The sequence below is a fragment of the Staurois parvus genome, unplaced genomic scaffold, assembly GCF_062004578.1.
Source record: "Staurois parvus isolate SC_StPar_1 unplaced genomic scaffold, SC_StPar_1.0 ptg000282l, whole genome shotgun sequence".
NCBI lineage: Eukaryota > Metazoa > Chordata > Amphibia > Anura > Ranidae > Staurois > Staurois parvus.
The window spans coordinates 15,157,500-15,179,178 of NW_028318078.1; the positions used below are offsets into that span (position 1 = coordinate 15,157,500).

Sequence of the window (21,679 nt, forward strand, 5' to 3'; positions counted from 1 at the left end):
CAGAGAATCACCCCCATAAACAGGATATTACCACCTCCATGCTTTACTGTAGGAATGGTGTTATTTGGATGGTGAGCTGTACTGGATTTCCACCAGTCAGTGTTTGGTATTGAGGCCAAATAATTCAATATTGGTCTCATCTAACCATAACATCTTTTTCCATGTGGCCTTAGAATCTTCAAGGCATTCTGACAAAGCCGAGTCGTGACTGCATGTGGCATTTCTTGAGGAGCGGCTTTTTTCTTGCAACCCTCCCATACAAGCTACGTTTGCTGAGAATTTGTGATATTGTTGTGACATGCACAAAATGAACACTGTCAAACTCCTGCAACTGTTTCAGGGTTGCTGTAGGCCTCTTGGTAGCCTCTCTGATAATCCTTTTTAAAAAACTCAGTGATTTTGTTTTTGAATTATTTGAATTTTTACTCACATGCTGGTGTTATATCCTTCATTTGGATATTATACTGAGTAAATACAGCTGGAGAATACAACAAGCGTGTCTGTATGTCACCTTGTGATCCTAAACGAAAACTCTTACTTGTGCTTGCAACCCTGTTGCTCCAACATTGGCTGCCACAGGGACCTCCTCCACTGCTGCCGTCCCTAGGTTTGCTTCATCCTTCTTTCCAAGTGGACTCTTTTTGGTGGACTGCATCTTAACTTGCTGTGGCTTTGAGTTCATTGGCAAGTTGTTTGTGCTTTGTAGCAACTAAATAAAGAGATTACAGAACATTTCCTGAAATATAGCAAATTCATATACACACACACACACAAACTCATTTCTCATTTTGTCAGCAATCTATATAAAAACATGATTTGCAGCTATGGGCAACACAGACTGAAGAAGGACTTGAAGAATGGCATGTTAAACTGGTTATAAAGCCTAAACATTTTTTACCTTAATGCAACTCCCTTCTTTAAATTACTCGCCCTTAACCCGAGAATAGGCACTCTTTGGTCTGACATTCCAGAAGCCAAAATTCCTAAAGGCTGCAAACCACTATCATGTCTTGAAGCAAGAAAAGCCTGGATGGATTTACCAAAATCCACCCACTGTTTTATCGTTTGGAAAACCTAAGACCGTTTATCTACAAACGATATGAGTGGAGGCCTCCCTACACAAAACAGCAAAGGTAAACAAGTTTTTTGTGGTCTGAATCTCTCATTTAAACCTTGCCTACTGATAAACCGCAAACCTATAGTAGGAATTTCAATACACTCAAATGGTATATAAAGTAATCACCATGTACAATAGACAAGCATATTCAGCGCTCGCACAATGATAGAATAAATAATAGTGTACCAGTCCGCAACAATAGATGAAATAGGGGCAACAAGACTACACAGAATGCAGTGTGACAGTGGTATGTCAAACAGTCAATTCATCAGAGTGGCAGACCTTAGGTGATGTCTTTGCATCCCCAGCTATCCTTAAAGAAAAATCTCTAGTTCCGGTTAACCTTTCCAGGTCTGAGTTTTCCCATTGACACCCAGGCATTAATCGATTCTGGGGCTGCAGGCTTATTCATAGATCGTGCTTTTGTGTTGCAGCACTCGATACTGCTGCAGCCTCATTACTACCCACTTGCCATTGAGGCAATTGATGGGAGACCTCTACAGCCTGCCCATGAAACTGCTCTGTTGACCATGGCTGTAGGGGCTCTTCACATGAGATAATCCAATTCCAAGTCAGTTCCTCACCTCATTACCCAGTTGTCATTAGTCATCCTTCACTACAGAAGCACAATCCTTAATTTGATTGGCATAGAGCTGAGGTTCTGTCATGGCGCTACAATGCGCCAATACTTGTTTGGCAAAGAAGAGACTGACTCACTTTTTGAAGAGGAGTACCAGGAATTCTCTGATGTTTTTCAGAAAGGCCAAGCTGGTATTTTACTGTCACATCGGTTTTATGACTGCAGAACTGATCTTCAACCTGATGCCATTCCTCCTAGTGGTCGGATTTACCCTCTGAAGATAAGATGATGTTGTGGAGTCACTATCTCTGGGATTAATCCGCAAATCCTCTTCTCGTTGGTGCAGTTTTTTTTTTTAGTTTTTTTTTTGAAAAAGGAGTGGAACTGGGACCCTGTATTGATGATTATAGGGGTCTCAATCACATTACTATTAAAAATGCTTATCCATTTCTATTGATAACGGATTTGACCCCCTAAAAAAGGTAGCAAAGGTCTTCACTAAGCTAGATTTGAGAGGCACTTACAAACCCGTGATGATTAAAAGGAGGACAAATGGAAAACTGCATTTAATACTTGGAGCGGACACTACAAACCCCTCATAATGCCCTTTGGTCTCTGCAATGCTCCTGCAGTTTTCCAGAAATTTATTAACGATGTCCTCAAAAATATGCTGCAGCAATGTGTGGTGGTTTACCTCAATATTCTCATATTCAAAATCCCTAGAGAACCACTACACAGACATCATGTTATACAGGGTTGTTCTCTCTCAACCTCTTTAGAAGTAGGAAAAGTGCGAATTTCATCGTGAACAAGTACAAATTGTTTTTTGTCATATCTGCTTCTGGGTTTTGGATGGACCCAGAGAAACGATCTGCAGTCTTACAATGGCCTCAACGCACAAGTCTGCATCCTCCACAATATTTTCTTGTCTTTGACCAGAAGAGAGAAATTACAAATAAGTTTCCGATAAAAATTGGCAAACCCCTGACTGATATGACCAGAAAGGAGGGCAACCCACAGAATTGGTCTCTGGATTCCAATAAAGTCTTTGATTCACTCAAGGCCGCTTTTGCTGCAGCCCCAGTGCTGGCATACCCTGATCCTAAGTTACTCTTCATTCTGAGGTTGAGGTGTCAGACTGGAGTAGCCGCTCTCCTGTCTCAACATCCTACCTCTGTAGGCCCTTTTGAATCCTTGTGGCTACTTTTCTAAAACATCAGCAGAATCCAGCAGAATGCAAGTACAAAATTGGGGACAGAATTATTAGCCATCATTGTAGCTCTTAAATAATGGAGGCAACTCCTTGAGGGTACTACTGTGCCTCATTTTGACTAGCCTTAGACAGGAATGTGAGATTCTTATGATCAAAACGCTCATCTCCTAGAAGGGCTTGGTGGGCCCTTTTTCGGTCAAGCTTCAACTACAGTCTCATTTTTACCTGGTACGAAAAATATAAGCGTTGCATTATCGTGGCAATTTTCCTCTTCCAAAATGAAGTCTGTTCCTACTCTTGTGAAATCTTCAAACCGCATTTTGGCCACTATTTGCACTAGTCTGGGTGAAAGAATTCTGACTTCTCAATTCCATTCTCCTTCTGGAAGACCTCATGACTGCTGCTTCGTCCCTGAGCATCGCTGCACTGCTTTGCCCCAGACCTACCATTCCTCCAAAGCAGCTGGGCACCCAGGAAAAAACACCAATTCATATGGTCTATGTTTCAACAATTCTGGTGGCCTAGTCTCTGCGCTGATGTAACCGCATTTGTAGCTGCTTGTCTCGTGTATGCTCAAAATAAAACATCCCGACACCTTCCAGCAGGCCTTCTCCAATCCATACACAGTGGAGAGGGGCCCTGGATCCACTTGTCTATTGATTTTATTGTGGATTTACCCAACTCCTAGGGCAATACAGTTATTCTTATGGTGGATGACCGGTTTTCGAAAAAAATCAAAAAATTTCGCTGAAGAAGTTGCCTATGTCCAAAGAACCCAGTATTCGCATCAGTATTCGCTCAGGGAGATCTTTCGGTTATATGGTGTTGGAAGGCAACATGTTTTTATATCTGACAGGATTCTTACTGCCTGGGTAACAAAGAACCATTTGGCTTGTTAGATGTCATCTTGGAGTGTCCGTAAAACAAGAACGTACAACAGAGCGTGTGTAACAAAAGATTGCATACCAAAAGCCTGGTCCTGAGAGTTCACACATCCCCCTAGCGGTGGGGCATGGAGATAGGAAAGCCTCAGCCCAGATTCCCTGGTGACAGGAACAGTAAAATGACAGATTACATGGCTTCTAGCCAAAAGAAACCTGATGTGGACTGGACCATTGACCTGGGTCAAAGCATTTTTGGCAATATAGCAGTGCCCCTTAGTGAAGACAACGACATACTTCCGGAGGATGGCTGGCCTAATGCTATACTTCCTAGTGATTGGGCAGGACAGCCCCTTATAAGTTATGGATTGTTGCTCATTTGACGAAGGACTACACCGGGCGGGTCAAGGGTGTTTGTGTGGGTGGTGAATGGATAGATAAAAGGAGGGGGGGGGGGGAAATAAATAAAAAAAAATTTAAAAAAAAAGCATGGCCGGGCCTTGCATTAAAAGCACTCAGACCAGCCAGATACTGAACTTCGAGGAAGAACTTACACAACATATCATCTTTGCTCTTTTATTTTCATACGATTTAATATTAGTTTAGATTTCTGTTAGTGGTTTACTTTCTTTGTAAATAAAAAAACCTTTGCTTCTTTGAGCATTGTGTTTATTTTTATAGCCAATATCATAATACATTATTACCACCCCTATTGTCAGAGCTTAGGCACACTAGCTAATTATAGGGACAGACAAGATGGCACGTAATTTTAATATAACTAGGGGGAAATATACAACCACCCCAATTTATTTCACATGGGTTACCTAAAGTTATCACTCGGACAGGGGTAGCCAGTTTGTGGCCAGGTTTTGGAAAACCTTTTGTGCACAGTTGGGAATTTAGCTTTCCTTCTCATATCACCAGCAGTCCAATGGCACCACAGAACGGGCCAACCAAGCCTTGGAACAGTTCCTACTTTGCCATATTTCAGACCACCATATTTACTATGGGTTCCAGCCATCCATGTTGCCCGATACATTCGTTCTGCAGGGAATTCCTGTGTTAGAAGAACATATTCAAGAACTCCGTTCCACTTGGGTGCAGATCCAAGAAACCTTGCAAAAGCTCCAGAGAGGTACAAACTCCATGCTGACCGCCAACACCTACCTGCACCCTCCTACCAAGTTGGGGAGAGGATCTGGCTGTCTTCCCGTAACCTACGACTCAGTGTTCCCTCACTAAAACTGACGCCTCCGTATATTTGGCCTTTCCACACTATGTAGGGTTAATACCGCGGCATACCCATTAGATCTTCCTTCCAACATATTCCATGTTTCGTTATTAAAAACTCTGGTGTGTAACTGCTATACCACCTAGGTACCACACCCTTGCCCGGTTCAGGTTGACAACCATGGGGAATATGGGATACAATCTGACTCACGTAGGTTTCATGGAAGCATACAATATCTAGCTCACTGGAGGTTTATGGTCCAGAGGAACGCTCTTTGGTCTCATCCTCGAATATACATGCTCCTGCCCTCCTTCATGCTTCACATTTATGTTTCCCCTCAAGCCTGGTGCTCCCCCCAATGGGTAGGGGTCATTAATGAGGGGGTACTGTCAGGGCTGAGCTCCTGCTACTTAATGAGCAGCTCTTTTCTTTCAGTGCTCAGAAGCTGCTCAGCTGTTGGTTAATTATCAGCTACTTGTTGTCTCCACAGTGACTCATCTGGATACCATTACCTGCCTCATTAGTCCAGCCTACAGCCAGCCCTTTTTGCTATTTTAGCAGCTTTTGCATGGTCTATGATCTCCAGTGTGTTTCTGTGTAACACTGTCTGGATGACTTCTCTTCCGATTCCTGACTTTTGGCTCCTGACTACACCGATTTCTGGTTTCCTGACTCTGGCTTGTCTTATTACCTGTTCTGGCATCCAAATCCTGGCTTCTGTTTTGACTTTGGTGCGGATTTAAGTTATATTTGCCATTTCATTAAAAAGGTGTGATTTTAACAGTCTCCGCCTGGTTTGTGGTTCCTCACACAGTTTCTAATCACTGCCACACCAGTGCAGCGTTGCCTCTGCCTTCTTCCCATATGTACCATGTTTTTGCCTGACATCTGGACCCATCCTTTGCCTGTTTGCAGATGGCATCGGCACCTGTCGCCTGAACTGACCCATCTGCAAGTCCCACTGATTAAGTTCCTATGAGAAGCCAGTCCCAGCCATTTCCTACGGACAACTGTACTCCTGGAACCACAGGATTTCTGTTCACCTTCTGCTTAGCCTCCTGTACATCCTACCCAGTGAACATAGCATTCCTGGGGGCATCCCTAGGCTTGCTTGGCTTACAGGTACAGGGACTACTATAGGTGATGCTACACTAAACTGACCACCCATACAGAGGCAAGAATTACAAGTACACGGTTTTTGATATAATGTTGGTTGATTTTTATAATGCACAGGATACAATGTCTGGTACACAAGTCCAAAGACTAAGTCTCCCACAAGTGTATCCACATACTAGGGGTAGAACGACATGTTTTGGTGTGTTATTCTAAGTATACCCATGCTGTGTGTGAGAAACATTAATTCACAACCTCCAGTAAAAAAATAAATTACATTTTCACTTTGTTTCTGCAAAAAATTAAATATCCAAATGTCATTTTGTGTCCGATTCTACTGTTCTGGCATTTCAGGGCCTCAAAAAATGTGATAGGTAGTCAAGAAATTAGACACAAAAAACTTATGTCCCTTAAAAGCCTACAACCCAAAACATATTTTGATATTCTTCCTGAGTATAAGGATACTACATGTGTGAGACCTTCAATGTTTGGACTGATTATCTAAACATTTCTTGTGCATCAAAACCAACATTGTATCAACAGTGTACTGTAATGCTCACCTCTGTACGACTTGTCAGGGAATAAGTTATAAGTTGTCAAGACAAATAGGAGTTAAAAAATACTCACACAAAAAGGTTAACTTTTTTTTTTTTTTTTTTTAATTACCCAGCGAACCATGTGCACATAGCACTTGGCTCCATTCTGATCAATGATCCCATTGTGGAATAAATAAACCTCTATGTTAATACTGCCTGTAAGCTCCACCCCAGACTGGACGTTCCTGTTAGAAGTGCTACAGCCAGCAATGAGGCCTTATACCCTAAGCTGATTGTCCTTGAACAATCAGCGTTGCAGGACTGTGTGAGAGCTGCTGGCTGTTAGTAAACATACATAACATTAGATCCATCACACCCCAACAGCAGTGCTTGTGGCTGCTTGTAAACACACACAACCCCCCAGCAGATGGGATACACAGCAAAGCAGAACTGAATGAGATTTTATTGTTCTGAGCAAATTATCAGCGCCGTCTGTGCCAGTTCCATGTATGACACAGCCCTGCAGTGCTGCCTGGTAATTCAGAACAGTAAAATATTGCTCATCACAAAGAAACAGACCACAGGCTGGACAGATTTCAATGGGACCAAGTCTACATGAGAGAAATAAAAAAAATTAAAAAAAAAAAACCACACTGAAACTTCTTAAAGCTCAAAATTGTTTAAAAGGAATAAAAATTGTAAAAAGTAAACTTTTTTAAAAATCTTAAAACCCAAGCATACTTTTTCTGTCGAGTACAGAGTGGTGTAACCCATAGCAACTTGATTTAGACGTGTAAGGACACTGAGGAAATTGGTTATTGTGGGTTCATATATGGATTGCTAGTGGAAACAAAGTAAAAGTAGCATTGCTAAAAAAAAAAATTATAATAAAAGCACACCTCTTTTCACCTCTAAAATACAATAAACTAAAATACAATAAACTAAAATACAAGAATTATCTGGAGTATTTAAAGAAGCATAATATGTTGCTTTAGCTGGACCTTGTTTTGCATACATCTCATCAAAATACCTTGGTTATTGTGCCCACAGCTTTGGTTCGGCCCTCTCTGAATACCAGTCGCTGGTCTATGTGCAAGTACTCAGGTGTTTTTATGAATCTGAAGTGAACTGTAGCTTTATCTCCAGTACGCAAGCAGTCACGGCTCATACTCAGGATGGTGGCTGTTTGACGGATACTGCCACAATGCACTGGAACAAAAGACATTTTCCATCATTCATTTAGGGTAAACAGAATAAAGAGAAAATAACTATAAAACCTGTAGTTGTACCTGCTACCATGTAGTGAGCTCAAGTGTGATCAGCATTGTGTGTAGGATTCGGATTTTAAATAAAAACTTTGCAACCATCATTTTCTTTTCATGAAACACAGATAACACTGGGTGGAAGAGCATTAAACTTTAAAAATTAAATGGATTTTTTGCTTGTGGAGCCAAAAGAAGATTTTATAGCAAGTACAAAATCCCTGTTTCTTCACCAACAGCATATACGGTACAAAGAGAACTTCGCAGTTGCCCTCAACCCAAGTCTGAGTGGGAAAACACTAATGGGAACACTACTGATCCAATAGCTGCATCTGATCTGAAACATTAATCGAATACCATGTGGTGATTTTTCACAGAGATGACCAGGTTGTAGACCTGCTCCACTGCAACCAGTTCACAATACTTTAAAGGGCAGTAGGAAAATTGCTACTTAAGTTGTGAGGGTCATCTAAGTAGGGGTTCTCATCAAGGTCACAACTGATCAGGAAGCAAGATGATGGCAGTTTGTTAGAGTCTTGGAAGAAATTCCTAGAAAAAAGGCTTACTTATCTCAGTACAGAGAATAAATATATTCTTTTAAGGCACCCTGTCTAAGAAAAGGATGCAATCTACACCTCTTGTTGCAGTGGGGCTCCACTCTGATGGTTGATATACGAGCAGACGCCATGGCACTGTGACTGAATTCAGATTATATTGTCCTCCAGCAGGGTGGTCTAATGCTGCAAAGAAAGCCAATCACCTGAACCTGTAGGATGCTAATTGGAAGACAAGACTCCTCCAACAATCCAGTCCCCTTCACCTCTGACATCCATGTCCTGTGTATCAGCACATCTCCTCCCAGCCCAAAAGACTGGCATCTGACTTTGAGATCTTCTAAGAGACAGGAAGGATGGACTTCCCTCATTCAAGACATGGACTCCTGAACCACTAAGCCAGTGACAACCTGGTCCAAGATGCCAAGTGAATCGATCTGTCAAGGGGCTAGATTGCCCAGTTTCAAGCCAGATCTCTACAACACAATATATGGTCATCGTGGGACAAACAGGACTTCCCCGAAGGAAGCTACCTTCAGAACCAAGACTCATGAAAAAGCAAAGAATCAGAAGACTCCTAGACTGCAGAGCTCGAACCTGAAATCTCAGAGTCTGAAGTTTCTCCCGTGGAAGGAATATTCTGACCTGTGCTGTGTCCAGGACTAGACTCTGACACTCCAAAACGATCAGTTTGTTCAGGCAACGATATCTGAAAGTTTTTGTTCCATCTGTCCAGGCATTACAGCCGTTCACTCAAAGCCTGCACCACCTACTCCCTCAACAGAAAGTTGAAAGTATCCCATAATGAGGATGCCACTAAAGTGAAGCATGGCCATGACTGACACCAGCACCAAGGTGCAGATGAGAGGCCAAAAAGGTCAGGTCCATGTTGATGTACTGGAAAGAAAGGGACATGCAAGTACGCATCCTTGATGTCCAACAAATTTAGAAAATCACCCTGGTGATGACCCAGTAGAGACAGCATACAAAGTTTCTAAGCTTGAATGAAGACATTCAGTGCTTTTAGATCCAAGATTAAGCAGATTCCCCCTTTGGGATGGTAACTATATACAGGTTGGAGTAAAATCTCTAAAAACACGGTCATTGAGGAAAAAAAAAATAAAAAATAAAAAACCACAAGTGAGGGCTTCATGAAGATCTGCTAAAATAGAGGAGGGGGCAAGGACTAAATCTCCAGCTTCTAGTCTTTGGAAACCACCTCTTTCACCCAGGTGTAGAAGATGCAAACTGTTCAAGTGTCTGTAAAGACTTACAAACATTCAACCACTCTGGAAAGTGGGTATGCGCCTGCATGCTGAGGGAGGTTTGTCTGAAGATTTGGCAGACTTTAAACCACAGACCTTGTGGGTGGGCCGAGAGCTTGGAGGGTCTAGACATGGATGGCATAAGAAAGGAGAAATGAACATGACATTTCTTAACATATAATGAGGGATACGACTTTGTGGTCCGTTCCTTAGGCTTCTTTCACCAAGAAAGATGGGTACGCCCACCACCAGAATCAAGATCTGAAGAAACTTGTTCCTCCAAGACCACATGGATGCTTCTGAGAAGCAGGTTTTGCAGTTCAGCACTTTAACCAAACTGGCCTCTACCTGTATACAGACAGGAAATATATGTAAGATAGACTGGAAACCACCAGCAGGCAACTGTTGCTTAATGCTGCAATACTTCGCTCCAAACATTCTAGAATCGAAGGATGAACCACAACAAAAGCAATATCTCTTCTATAAAAAGGGACTTTGGCCAGCCAGCCAGAGGTTGGAAACAGCCAGGATGGGGTAAAAAGCAAGGCCTGTCAGTGAAAACAGTAGTCCAAAGAGGACATTCAACCAGTTATTGGTTAGGTATGCAAGTCTACTCTGTAAAACGGCCAAACGAAGGCAGTCCAGGGGCGGGTTGCCGTTCATAAACGGCCCCCGCCATTTTGGACTGTGCGCACTCCCTGGGAGTGCGCAGCACTGCGATCCGGTGCCCGCTGTGTCCTCAGGACATAGTGGAACACTGATCGTCGTACGGGACCTCTGTGCTAGGTCCCAATCGTGTGATCACTGATTGGCCAATCAGTGATCACATGCAGAGGAGTAAGCAAGATGTCACTTCTGACATAATTGCTTACGTGTGAAATCTGTGAATGATCATGGAGGTCACATGGTACAAGGCTATTCACAACAGCCTTGTACCATGTGACAAGCTGTGACCAATCACAGCTCACACAGTAGTTCTCAATGGCAGCAAGAATGCAGCCGGAGAGAAGGAGAAATGATTGCTTTTACAGCCTTTATGGGTGGAAAAGCAAGCAGTGAAAGAAAAAAATATAAAAATCTTCATCACCCAACAACAAGTAGTACAGTGTCACCCTAGCAGTACCATGGTGACACTGTACTGCAAGGGTGACAGTGTGTAGAATGTAATGTAAAAAAAAAAAAAAATTAAAAAATTATAGATTTTTGGTTATAAACTAATTTGGGTTATTTCTTTACTAAAAAAAAATAATATTTCATCATAAATCTTGGCCAAAATTTATTCAGTTATTTGCAAAATTTTATAAGAAAAACACTTTCATAATTTTTGGACTTTCATTTATATAGCCAAAAAAAAAAAAAAAAAATCCCAGTGGTGAATAAATACCACCAAAATAAAACTTTATCAGTCTCAAAAAAATTCTAAAAATTCATATGGGTACAGTGTTGCATGACCGTGCAATTGTCATTCAAAGTGTGATAGCGCTGAAAGCTGAAAATTGGCCTGGACAGGAAGGAGGTAAAAAGTGTCCAGACTTGAAGTGGTTAAAGTTCTAAAGGCTCAAGGTTTTTTTTTACCTTCATGCATTCTATGCATGAACGTAAAAAAACTTCCTCTGTGCAGGATCCACCCCCCCCCCCCCCCAATAGTCACTTAAGCCCCCTCTCGATCTAGCAATGTGCACTTGAGTCTCAGCTGTCCCAGGACTCTTCTCATTGGCTGAGACAGAAGCAACAGTCACTGGCTCCCACTGCTGTCAATCACAGCCAATGAGCCAATGAGAAGAGAGGGGGCAGGGCCGAGCCACATCTCCATGTGTGAATTGACACACAGAGCAGGCACCCCCATAGCAAGCTGCTTGCTGTGGGGGCACCCGAGAAGGATCTGGGCTGCTCTGTGCAAAACCACTGCAATGAGCAGGTAAGTACTACATGTTTATTTTTTTCTATATAAAAAAAAATAAAAATAATAAGCCTTTAGAATCACCTTTAAGGTTAAAACTGGGAATAGCACTGGTAGAAGCCATTTATACTGTACAAACACAAACTTGTACGTTTAGACTGCTGCTCATATCAAAAACAGCCAAACTGACTCTTAATTTGTGCAATTCCTTGGAGGGAGACTCGTCAAGTAATGACTGTATTGACTCAGAATCAGACAGACAATCTCAGTACATGATTGCTCAGATGCCTCAGGTAGATCAGATGTAGAATCTTCAGAAGAAAGCGCTGGGAGTATGCTTGTGGACTCAGCTGTCAGAGATAGCACATAACTTGGTGACTTGGGTCAAAGTCTTGCATAGGACTGTACTAAAATCTTGGCTGAGATGGCAGAGGAAGTGGCCACACCCAAAACAGAGCTAAGGAAGACTACAGGAATGACAGGCATGTGGTGGGCTTATACATGGGCCGACTTATAGGTTTTTGTCTGACAGTGTACCAACCTCCTGAAAGTGATCCGTTTCAGAATTTCTTCAATACCTGTTTTTCCAAAAAGGACGATAGTTACAAACAATAACATGTAAAAACTACTGTAAGGAGTTGTTAGTCACCTCTTTTCCATTTTATGTTCTGGAGAGAAAATATATATATATATATAGTGATTACTGCTGTCCATGTGAGAGATACTTCCCCTCAGTTTACCAAGGCAGGGTGTGAGGGGAAAGCTCCCAGCATGAAATGAATACTCAAGGCAATAAAGCACACCAACAGTGGTAAACCTGACAGAGGTTTAACCTTGCTAATTTATTTTAAAAAACAAATGTTTTGGCTGGATTTGAGCTCTCAAGTGCATTTCCACTCTTGTAGTTCAGTTCAGATAATACCTGCTTTATATCTGTTACATGATCCCATTCATGCTTAAGGCGATTGTAGCCGTATTAGTGCAATTGAGTACTGTCCTTGATACTTTATTTTCATTAACATCCAAATTTTAGGGACAAGCTTTCAGGGTGTGCCCTCTTCAAGGTTCAAGCAGTACAATGAGCGCTGCTTGGGCCTTGAAAAAAGGGGGATACACCCCAAGAACTTGTCCTGAAATTTTGGATGTTGGTGCAAATAAAAAAAAAAAAAAAAAAAAAAAAAAAAAAAAAGTATCACTGACAGTACTCAATTGTTCAAGTTCTCATTCACATAGCATAACTTAAGGAAAAAAAAAAAATTGGGCTTCTTTATACTTGCATAGAAAAAGAAGAGGAATGCTATGAAAGCTGGGGAGTTAGGTTTACCATAATTATCCCCTTCTGTACTGTGCCGACAGATCAGTTGTAAACTGGATGTGAACACGGTCTGCCCTAACAAAGGGTTAAAGATCAAGGCTTGGGCAAGTACTTGAATGGTACTGCACTTTAAAGATTGCTTTCGCACGGATCCAATTTTCTTCCTCTTTTGCGTACATCGCAAGCTATTCTGAATAGAAGCTGCTTATAGAGTCCTATATAAAAACCTGCTCCAAACAAGTGGAAAGGTGAATAATATTTATTAAAATTATTTTTAGGTATGCTGTGTGATTGTAAACACAAACCTATAGTGAGTGTTTTGCAAATTTAAAAGTAAAGGATGAAATACACTTTAATACAATGTCAAGGCTCTGCCCATGACATATTGAGTGTTCCAACCTTAATAAGCCATAACCCCTAAATAAAAACGGGTATTAAATTACCCATCGCCTGGTATCGTGGACTGATTGTTGTAGGGTGATGCAGCACCAAGATCTCAGCTTCAAACTCCCAAGATGCTTGAGGGTTAAGGCGTGGTGAAACCATTACCATGCCCTTCCTGATAGAGGATCGCTTAATCTGCAGAACAAACAGAAGGAACATGGTAAAAACAAAGGCTGTAAATTCATACTGGGATGATAAAAACAGCACAATGTCCTAGAGATAATTTATAAACCAAAAGAGTAAAGGTGGCTACAAAAAAATGTAAAGGGAGACAAATAAAGTTACATTCTTGCCATGTTGGTGGTTGCATGATATATTCATGTAGAATATCCCACACATGCAGGTCTGCACATGTAGCCTGCAGTTTCCAATATAGTGTTCTCAGCAGGGAACATACTAACCAGTGCATACATCTTGCTGCTTTCTTAAACAGGGCCCTCTGTATATGCAGTACTGTTCAAAAATTTTAGAACACATTTTTTCTAGTTTTAGTGAAATGTAAAACAATTAAAGTCAAGTAAAATAGCCTGAAATGGTACAAAAAGGTAAGCAGTAAACTACCAGAGATGTGAAAAAATAAATAAATAAAATGTACATTATTTTGTACATAATGTGCAAAAGACATTTTTCAGAGAAGTAGCAATGTCTTAACAACACACAGCTGTTCTACAGCAATGTAAATGAATTAAGCCTTGAAAGCAAATGCTAACAATTCCTACAGGTGTCCCACCTTTGGTTGCTTACTTACACGCTCTACTTATAAAGCTGGCCATACCATTTACAATTTTCTGTACCATTTCCTTTAGATTTACCTTCAACCATTAAGTGCAAAGGCCCGTCTAATTGGATACAAGTGTTTAGATTTACCAAAAAAAACATATGAGGTCAAACTAAAGAAAAAAAAATTGTACAAGAAAATTGCATAAGGTATGGGCAGCCTAATGCCTTATTCATACCAATGCAGTTTGCGTTAAACTATTTTTGCAATGCATCCTGCTTTGCGTTTACACACGCGTTTCGGGGTTTTTTTTTTCAGTTTTGTTTTTTTTTTGTAAAAGGTGAAATATTTTTGTTGCTGGGTAAAATAAAACGTAAAACGTGGCAAAAATGCTTTACGCATTTCAGCAGTGTCTCCATTGAACTCTATTGTAGCAAAAACACTGCTTTTTGGAGTTTAAAAAAAAAAAAAAAAAAAGTCTCTGACCCTTTCCAAAAACACAGAGCATGAAAAACGCATAGCTGTGAACATGTTGAATGGACTGTAGTGCGTTTCTGCAAAAAGCAATAAAACTGCGTTTGTGTGAACTAGGCCTTAAAGCAGTGTTGAAACCATTTGTTACTACACTTTTGTACGCCTGGCAAAATGTATAGAATCACCACTCATGTTCATTCAATTGTTTAAATTGAATAGAAAAAAAACCAAACCAAAAAAAAACCACACCACACACAATCATGGACATGCCTCAAACTATTTTAATTTAGCATTCCAACCTTCTGGTTTTAAGAAACACTTCAAAAAAAAAAAAAAACAACTGTAGTCACTTTCAACTTTCTGCAGATCAAGCAGGAGGAAAAAAAAAAAAAAAATGGAATCACTCAATTCTGAGGAAAATATTCTGGAATCACCATGTACTTTGCAGTTCTAAAACAAACATCTTCATCAGACTACATCTGCTAATTAGTCTGCAGTTAAAAAAAAAAAAAAAAAAAAAAAAATGGCTCCAAAACGAGAGATGCCCGTTGAAACAGAGAGGATTATAAGACTTCAAGAAAGTAAATCACAGAATGTTGCAAAAGATGTTGGTCCAGATTTTAGACACTGCTGACTGGGAACAACCAAGTACAAATCAAATGGGAAGGTTGTAAAAAGGGAGCGTACTGGTAGGAAAAGGAAGACAAAGCGTCAAGATATAAAATCTAAAAGCAATATGCCTTGAAAACAGAAAATGCACAACAAAACAAATGAGGCACAAATGGGCAGAAACTGGAGTCAATGTCTGTGACCAAACTGTAAGACATCGCCTAAAGGAAACAGGATTTACATACAGAAAAGACAAACAAAAAAAACCATCATCATTAACACCTAAAACAGAAAAAGACAAGGTTACAGTGGGCCAAAGAAAAGCAATCATGGACCGTGGATGACAGCGATATTCATTGATGAATCATGAACCTGCATTGCGCAGGGTGATGATACTGGAACGGTTTGGTGTTGTTTCAATGAAATGTATAAAGACAACTGGCTGAAGAAAACATGCAAATTTCCACAATCATTGACGATATGTCAGATAAAATAAATTTGTGCATTTATTGAAGATCTGCCATCTCCCCTGTACCTTTTTTTTTTTTTTGAGATTTTGGACACTTAATTCCATCAGTTCAAAAGGATGTTTGGTTATGACAACATCATTTTTCAGGATAATGCATCTTGCCATAGGGCAAAAACTGTGAAAACTTTCCTTCAAGAAAGACAATGTCAATGGCATGTCCTGCAAATAGTACAATTCTGTTGTGGAAATTAAAGAAAATGGTCCATGACAAGGATCCAACCTGCAAAGCTGATCTGGCAACTGCAATAAGAGAAAGTTGAAGCCAGACTGATGAATACGGTTTGTTGATAGTTAAATCCATGCCTCAGAGAATTCAAGCCGTTATAAAAGCCATAGGTGTTGCAACAAGTAGTAGTTTTTTTTTTTTTTTCAGGATTCCGTATTTTCCTCAGAATGGAGTGGAGTGATTCCATATTTTTTCCCCTCTGCTTGATCTGCAAAAACAGTTGAAGCTGACTACAGTTCTTTTTTTTTTTCCTTTAACTCCCCCCCCCCCCCCCCCCCCCCCCTGCGGTATTCCCAAGTGCAGCTCAGTACCGAGAGCGGTAACCCCGAGCTACACTCGGGATTACCCTGCAGCATTGCTCAGGGATCCCTCCAGCACTTACCTTGTCCTGCACTCCCACGATGTCCCCCCTGCAGCGTCCCCGGCCATGTCCTCCGGCCGATGCCGGCATCCGTCTTCCGTTCCCTGCTAGCCTGCTAGAGTCGGGACGTATGGGGGACGGAACCAGCGGGAAATTCAAAAATGTAAAAATGTGACACTCAATACACTAAAATCTGATAGTATTACATTACTGTATCAAACCATTTCACATACATTTTGTCCCTAGTGCTTTGTCCTGTGCCCTGCCTGAATTTTTACTGTTCTTTCTGCCTGGAAACTGAGAAATGTCCATGGTGTCCAAAAAGCGTCCCTTTAGGTCAAAAGCGGATTTAGACCAGCTAGAGAACAGTGATAGTAAATTAGAAAACACTTCAAATTTCAGTCTTTTTGGTTTGATTACATTATTGAATTAAATGTATTTTTTATGATTATATTATAATTTATGATTTCGGGTTTCAAATTTTATCATACCCGGGATGTTTACTAGACTCTTGTTGGGACAGATTTCAGCGAGTTACTCCTAAGAATTACAGGCCTACAATAAAAAAAAAAAAAACATTTCCATACAAAAAAAAAAAAAAAAAAAAAAAAAAAAAAAAAAATTTACCGCTTTGAGCACAGAAATCCTGACATAATCAGACCCTAGTGGAGGTTAAGTGTTTCTTAAAGCCAGAAGATTGGAATGTTAATTGAAATAGTTGAGGCATGTACATGATAAATTTTTTTTCTACACAAACAATAGAATGAACGTTTTCCAAGAGTGGCGATTCAGGGGTGTTGAATTTATATCGCCCGACGCCCGGGACATGTGTCTTTTTTTTATCCTTCAGCCCCGCTGTGGGCAAACAGCAGGGCTCACCTGTCAGGTGGAAGCATTCGGGCGGCAGCTGGCACACAATGAGGCCCCCCCCCCCCCCACATATACACACACGTACAAACTTAAAAGCACACACTGAGGCACCTAAGCATGAAAATGTTGATTGCGATACACGTTACATATTGCCACGCATGCCAGAATAAGAGCAATAATTCTAGCATGAGACCTCCTCCGTAACACTATATTGATGACCTATAAAAGGGGCTTTAAAAGTGTCACCTATAGAAAATATGGGGTACTGAAGTTCGTTGCCATTTCACGAGCGCATGCAAATTTAAGTTTTGATGTGTTGGGTATCCATTTACAAAAAAATTGTAATTTATTCCTTTTCTGTGCCCTAAAATTAAACTTGTTTTTAGAGAAATTTTGTGGTAATATCATAAAAATTTGGAACTACCGCCATTTTATTCTCTACGATGTCGGCTTTCAGAAAATATATAATGTTTGGGGGTTTTGTGTAATCTTCAGGCCTAAAATACATTTTTAAATGTGTGCAAAAAAAACAAAAAAAAAAAACAAACGCTCTGGCAACGAAAGGATAAAGGATAGGCTGGACACTCCCCTTTCTGACAAGCACCCAATTGGTGCTCATTACACTGCAAGGTGTCTCCCCTCCCTGCTAGTTCCTGGGTGTGGTGTTGGAGAGAGGCAGGGAGGGGAGGAGGAGATAGACAGCGCAATGTTAAAATTATTACACTTTTAAGTCGCCATAAAGCCCAAGACATTCCTAAAAAGCACCTCCAATTTAAATATGGTTTTAGTTCAAATGTTTTGTTTTTAATCTGGACAAGTAGATTGTCATAAGGGACAAGCAGATTGGGGCACCAATTTAATCCCTGGACAAGTAGTTTTTTCAAAAATTTCCACACCCTTGGATACAGCACTCTGAACAGCCAGCTTCTTTAGCAATGACCTTTTATGACTTATCCCCCTGGAGAGCGTCATTGACTGTCTTCTGGACAACTGTCAAGTCAACAGTCTTCCCCATGATTGTGTAACCTACTGAATCAGATAGACCATTTAAAAGGCTCAGGGAACCTTTTACAGGTGTTTTTGCGTTAATTAGTTGATTATAGTGTGACACCAGGGGATTTACTAAATCAGACTCCCTTCTGCATAGAAACCAATCAGCTTCCAGGTTTCATTGCCAAAGCTTCATTGAACAAGCTGAGGTTAGAAGCCGATTGGTTTCTATGCAGAAGGGAGTCTGATTTTGGACTCTCCAGCTTTAGTAAATAAACCCCCAGGAGTCTATGATATTGAACTTTTTCACAATATTCTAATTTTCTGAGATACTGAATTTTGGGTTTTCACTAGCTGTAAACCATAAATCAGCAAAAGTAAAAGAAAGAAATGCTTGAAATATATCACTGTGTAATGAATCTATATAGTATACGAGTTTCACTTTTTGAATTGAATTACTGAAATAAATTAACTTTTTGATGATATTCTAAATTTATTGGGAGGTGCACCTGTAGATTTCTCTCAAAATGGCAAGAAAAGGGCAACAAAAAGCAAGTCAGACTATTATAATCCTTAAAAAGGTGTAGGTCTTTCCTTTTTGGAGAAATAGGCAAGGTGTCAGTGAGTACAGTTCCCTACACTATCAAAAAGGCACCTAGAAACTGGAGGAAACTGACAAGAGGAGGTGGTCTGGCAGACCCAAAGCCACAACAGAATCAGAAGATAAGCTTCTGAGAGCTAACAGCTTGTGTGACAGGCAGCTCACAGGACAACAGCTTAAAGTGTTCTAAACCTAGGACCCCGCATTCACTATATCTGGTCCCCCCCAGTGCACACTACATGAAAATGCAATTATACTAGTAAATATAAACTGCTAAATACCTTTTCTCATCAGCAGTATATAGCAGTCTTGTGACTATCAGTGTCCATCTGAGCATCAATTAATCTTGTAGGAAGAGTTTTCATTCTGCTCTGACTGTCCTTAGGAGACTGCATGACCCCTGACCCTGGACAGTGCTGATCACATCCACTAAACTACGCATGTGCAGAGTGACTCCTAGAGTTCTGTAGTATCAGCAGATGGATTGGGGGCGGTAGGAGGAGGATCAGAGAAGACAGGATCAAACAGGCTTTTTTACACAATGTAGATTAACCCCTTAGGTTTCACATTGAGTTTAACAAGCGTGCTTTACTGCATATAAAGACTGATTTTACGGTTGTGGGTTTAGTAACGCTTTAAACACTGGTTGAAGTGAATAAGTTGCACGTTCAACTGTGAAGAGAAGACTTCGAGTGCAGGTTTGACAGGGCGAGTGGCTGTATGAAAGCCGATAAAAAGGAAAGAAAAAGGAAAAGAAAAAGGGAAAAGAAAAAAGGAAAAGAAAAAAGGAAAGAAAAAAGGAAAAGAAAAAAGGAAAAGAAAAAAGGAAAAGAAAAAAGGAAAAGAAAAAAGGAAAAGAAAAAAGGAAAAGAAAAAAGGAAAAGAAAAAAAGGAAAAGAAAAAAAGGAAAGAAAAAAAGGAAAGAAAAAAAGGAAAGAAAAAAGGAAAGAAAAAAGGAAAGAAAAAAGGAAAGAAAAAAGGAAAGAAAAAAGGAAAGAAAAAAGGAAAGAAAAAAGGAAAGAAAAAAGGAAAGAAAAAAGGAAAGAAAAAAGGAAAGAAAAAAGGAAAGAAAAAAGGAAAGAAAAAGGAAAGAAAAAGGAAAGAAAAAGGAAAGAAAAAGGAAAGAAAAGGAAAGAAAAGCTTTCATGGGCCATGAAGCACCATCAGTGGACTTCTGAAGACTGGAAGATGGTCTTCTGGAGGACCAATGATTACAAATTAGAGATCTTCAGTTCATCATGCAGGGTTTCTGCATGCCATTGAGTAGATGAAAGGATGGTTCCTTGGTAGGCAACACAAACTGTCAAACATGGAGGAGGAATAATGATGTCTGGGGCACTTTTGCTGGATCCAATAATTGGCGACCTGCACAGCGCGAGTGGTACCCTGAACTAAACCACTACACCACAGCATTTTGCAGCATCATACAATACCCTCCAGAATACACCCAGGTGGTTTATCCTACAGTGAGATAATGACCCAAAACATACCGTATTTTTCGCACCATAAGACGCACCTAGGTTTTAGAGGCAGAAAACAGGAAAAAAAATTCTGAACTAATGGACTGCAGACACAGTACAGGGGATGACCAGAGACTGCGGACACAGTACAGGGGATGACCAGAGACTGCGGACACAGTACAGGGGATGACCAGAGACTGCGGACACAGTACAGGGGATGACCAGAGACTGCGGACACAGTACAGGGGATGACCAGAGACTGCGGACACAGTACAGGGGATGACCAGAGACTGCGGACACAGTACAGGGGATGACCAGAGACTGCGGACACAGTACAGGGGATGACCAGAGACTGCGGACACAGTACAGGGGATGACCAGAGACTGCGGACACAGTACAGGGGATGACCAGAGACTGCGGACACAGTACAGGGGATGACCAGAGACTGCGGACACAGTACAGGGGATGACCAGAGACTGCGGACACAGTACAGGGGATGACCAGAGACTGCGGACACAGTACAGGGGATGACCAGAGACTGCGGACACAGTACAGGGGATGACCAGAGACTGCGGACACAGTACAGGGGATGACCAGAGACTGCGGACACAGTACAGGGGATGACCAGAGACTGCGGACACAGTACAGGGGATGACCAGAGACTGCGGACACAGTACAGGGGATGACCAGAGACTGCGGACACAGTACAGGGGATGACCAGAGACTGCGGACACAGTACAGGGGATGACCAGAGACTGCGGACACAGTACAGGGGATGACCAGAGACTGCGGACACAGTACAGGGATGACCAGAGACTGCGGACACAGTACAGGGATGACCAGAGACTGCGGACACAGTACAGGGATGACCAGAGACTGCGGACACAGTACAGGGATGACCAGAGACTGCGGACACAGTACAGGGATGACCAGAGACTGCGGACACAGTACAGGGATGACCAGAGACTGCGGACAGCACAGGGATGACCAGAGACTGCGGACAGCACAGGGATGACCAGAGACTGGATAGTACAGGGGATGACTGCTGACCTTTGGGGAGGGGGGGGAGCGGGTACCTGAATTTGACAGGTACCCGCTCCCACTTCCGCGGAGTTGTTCTTTCATCTTACCTGTTCCTCTATCCAGCCGCGCGCTGTTTTCCCGGCTTCTGTAATGGCGCTCGGCATGACAGCCGGGTGCCCAGTGCGCATGAGCGAGAAGCACTTGCGCTTTGTGATTGGTCCGGCGGTTTCTGGGATCGGTCATGTGTCCCAGGTGCCGCCTTACCATTCACAAAAAGCACCGCTTCCTGCGCATGAGCACTTGGCACCCGGCTGTCATGCCCACACTACAGAAGCCAGGAAGACCGCGCCGCTGGGTAGAGGAACGGGTAAGATGAAAGAACAACTCCACGGAAGTGGGAGCGGGTA

The 21,679-nt window shown here is 41.5% G+C and overlaps 1 protein-coding gene across 2 annotated transcripts in view; it reads right to left on the minus strand.

Moving 5' to 3' along the window:
- GTPBP1 (GTP binding protein 1) overlaps positions 1–21,679 on the minus strand; it is an 88,020-nt gene that overhangs the window by 9,900 nt on the left and 56,441 nt on the right. Inside the window, exons 9-11 of one of the 2 annotated variants that reach the window (XM_089681978.1) lie at positions 13,411–13,546; positions 7,702–7,880; positions 539–709 (exon numbers count right to left, since the gene is read on the minus strand). In XM_089681978.1, coding sequence (XP_089538104.1) covers positions 539–709; positions 7,702–7,880; positions 13,411–13,546 — 486 coding nt within the window. The remainder of the gene's footprint in view (positions 1–538; positions 710–7,701; positions 7,881–13,410; positions 13,547–21,679) is intronic. The other variant, XM_089681979.1, reaches the window with a different exon arrangement.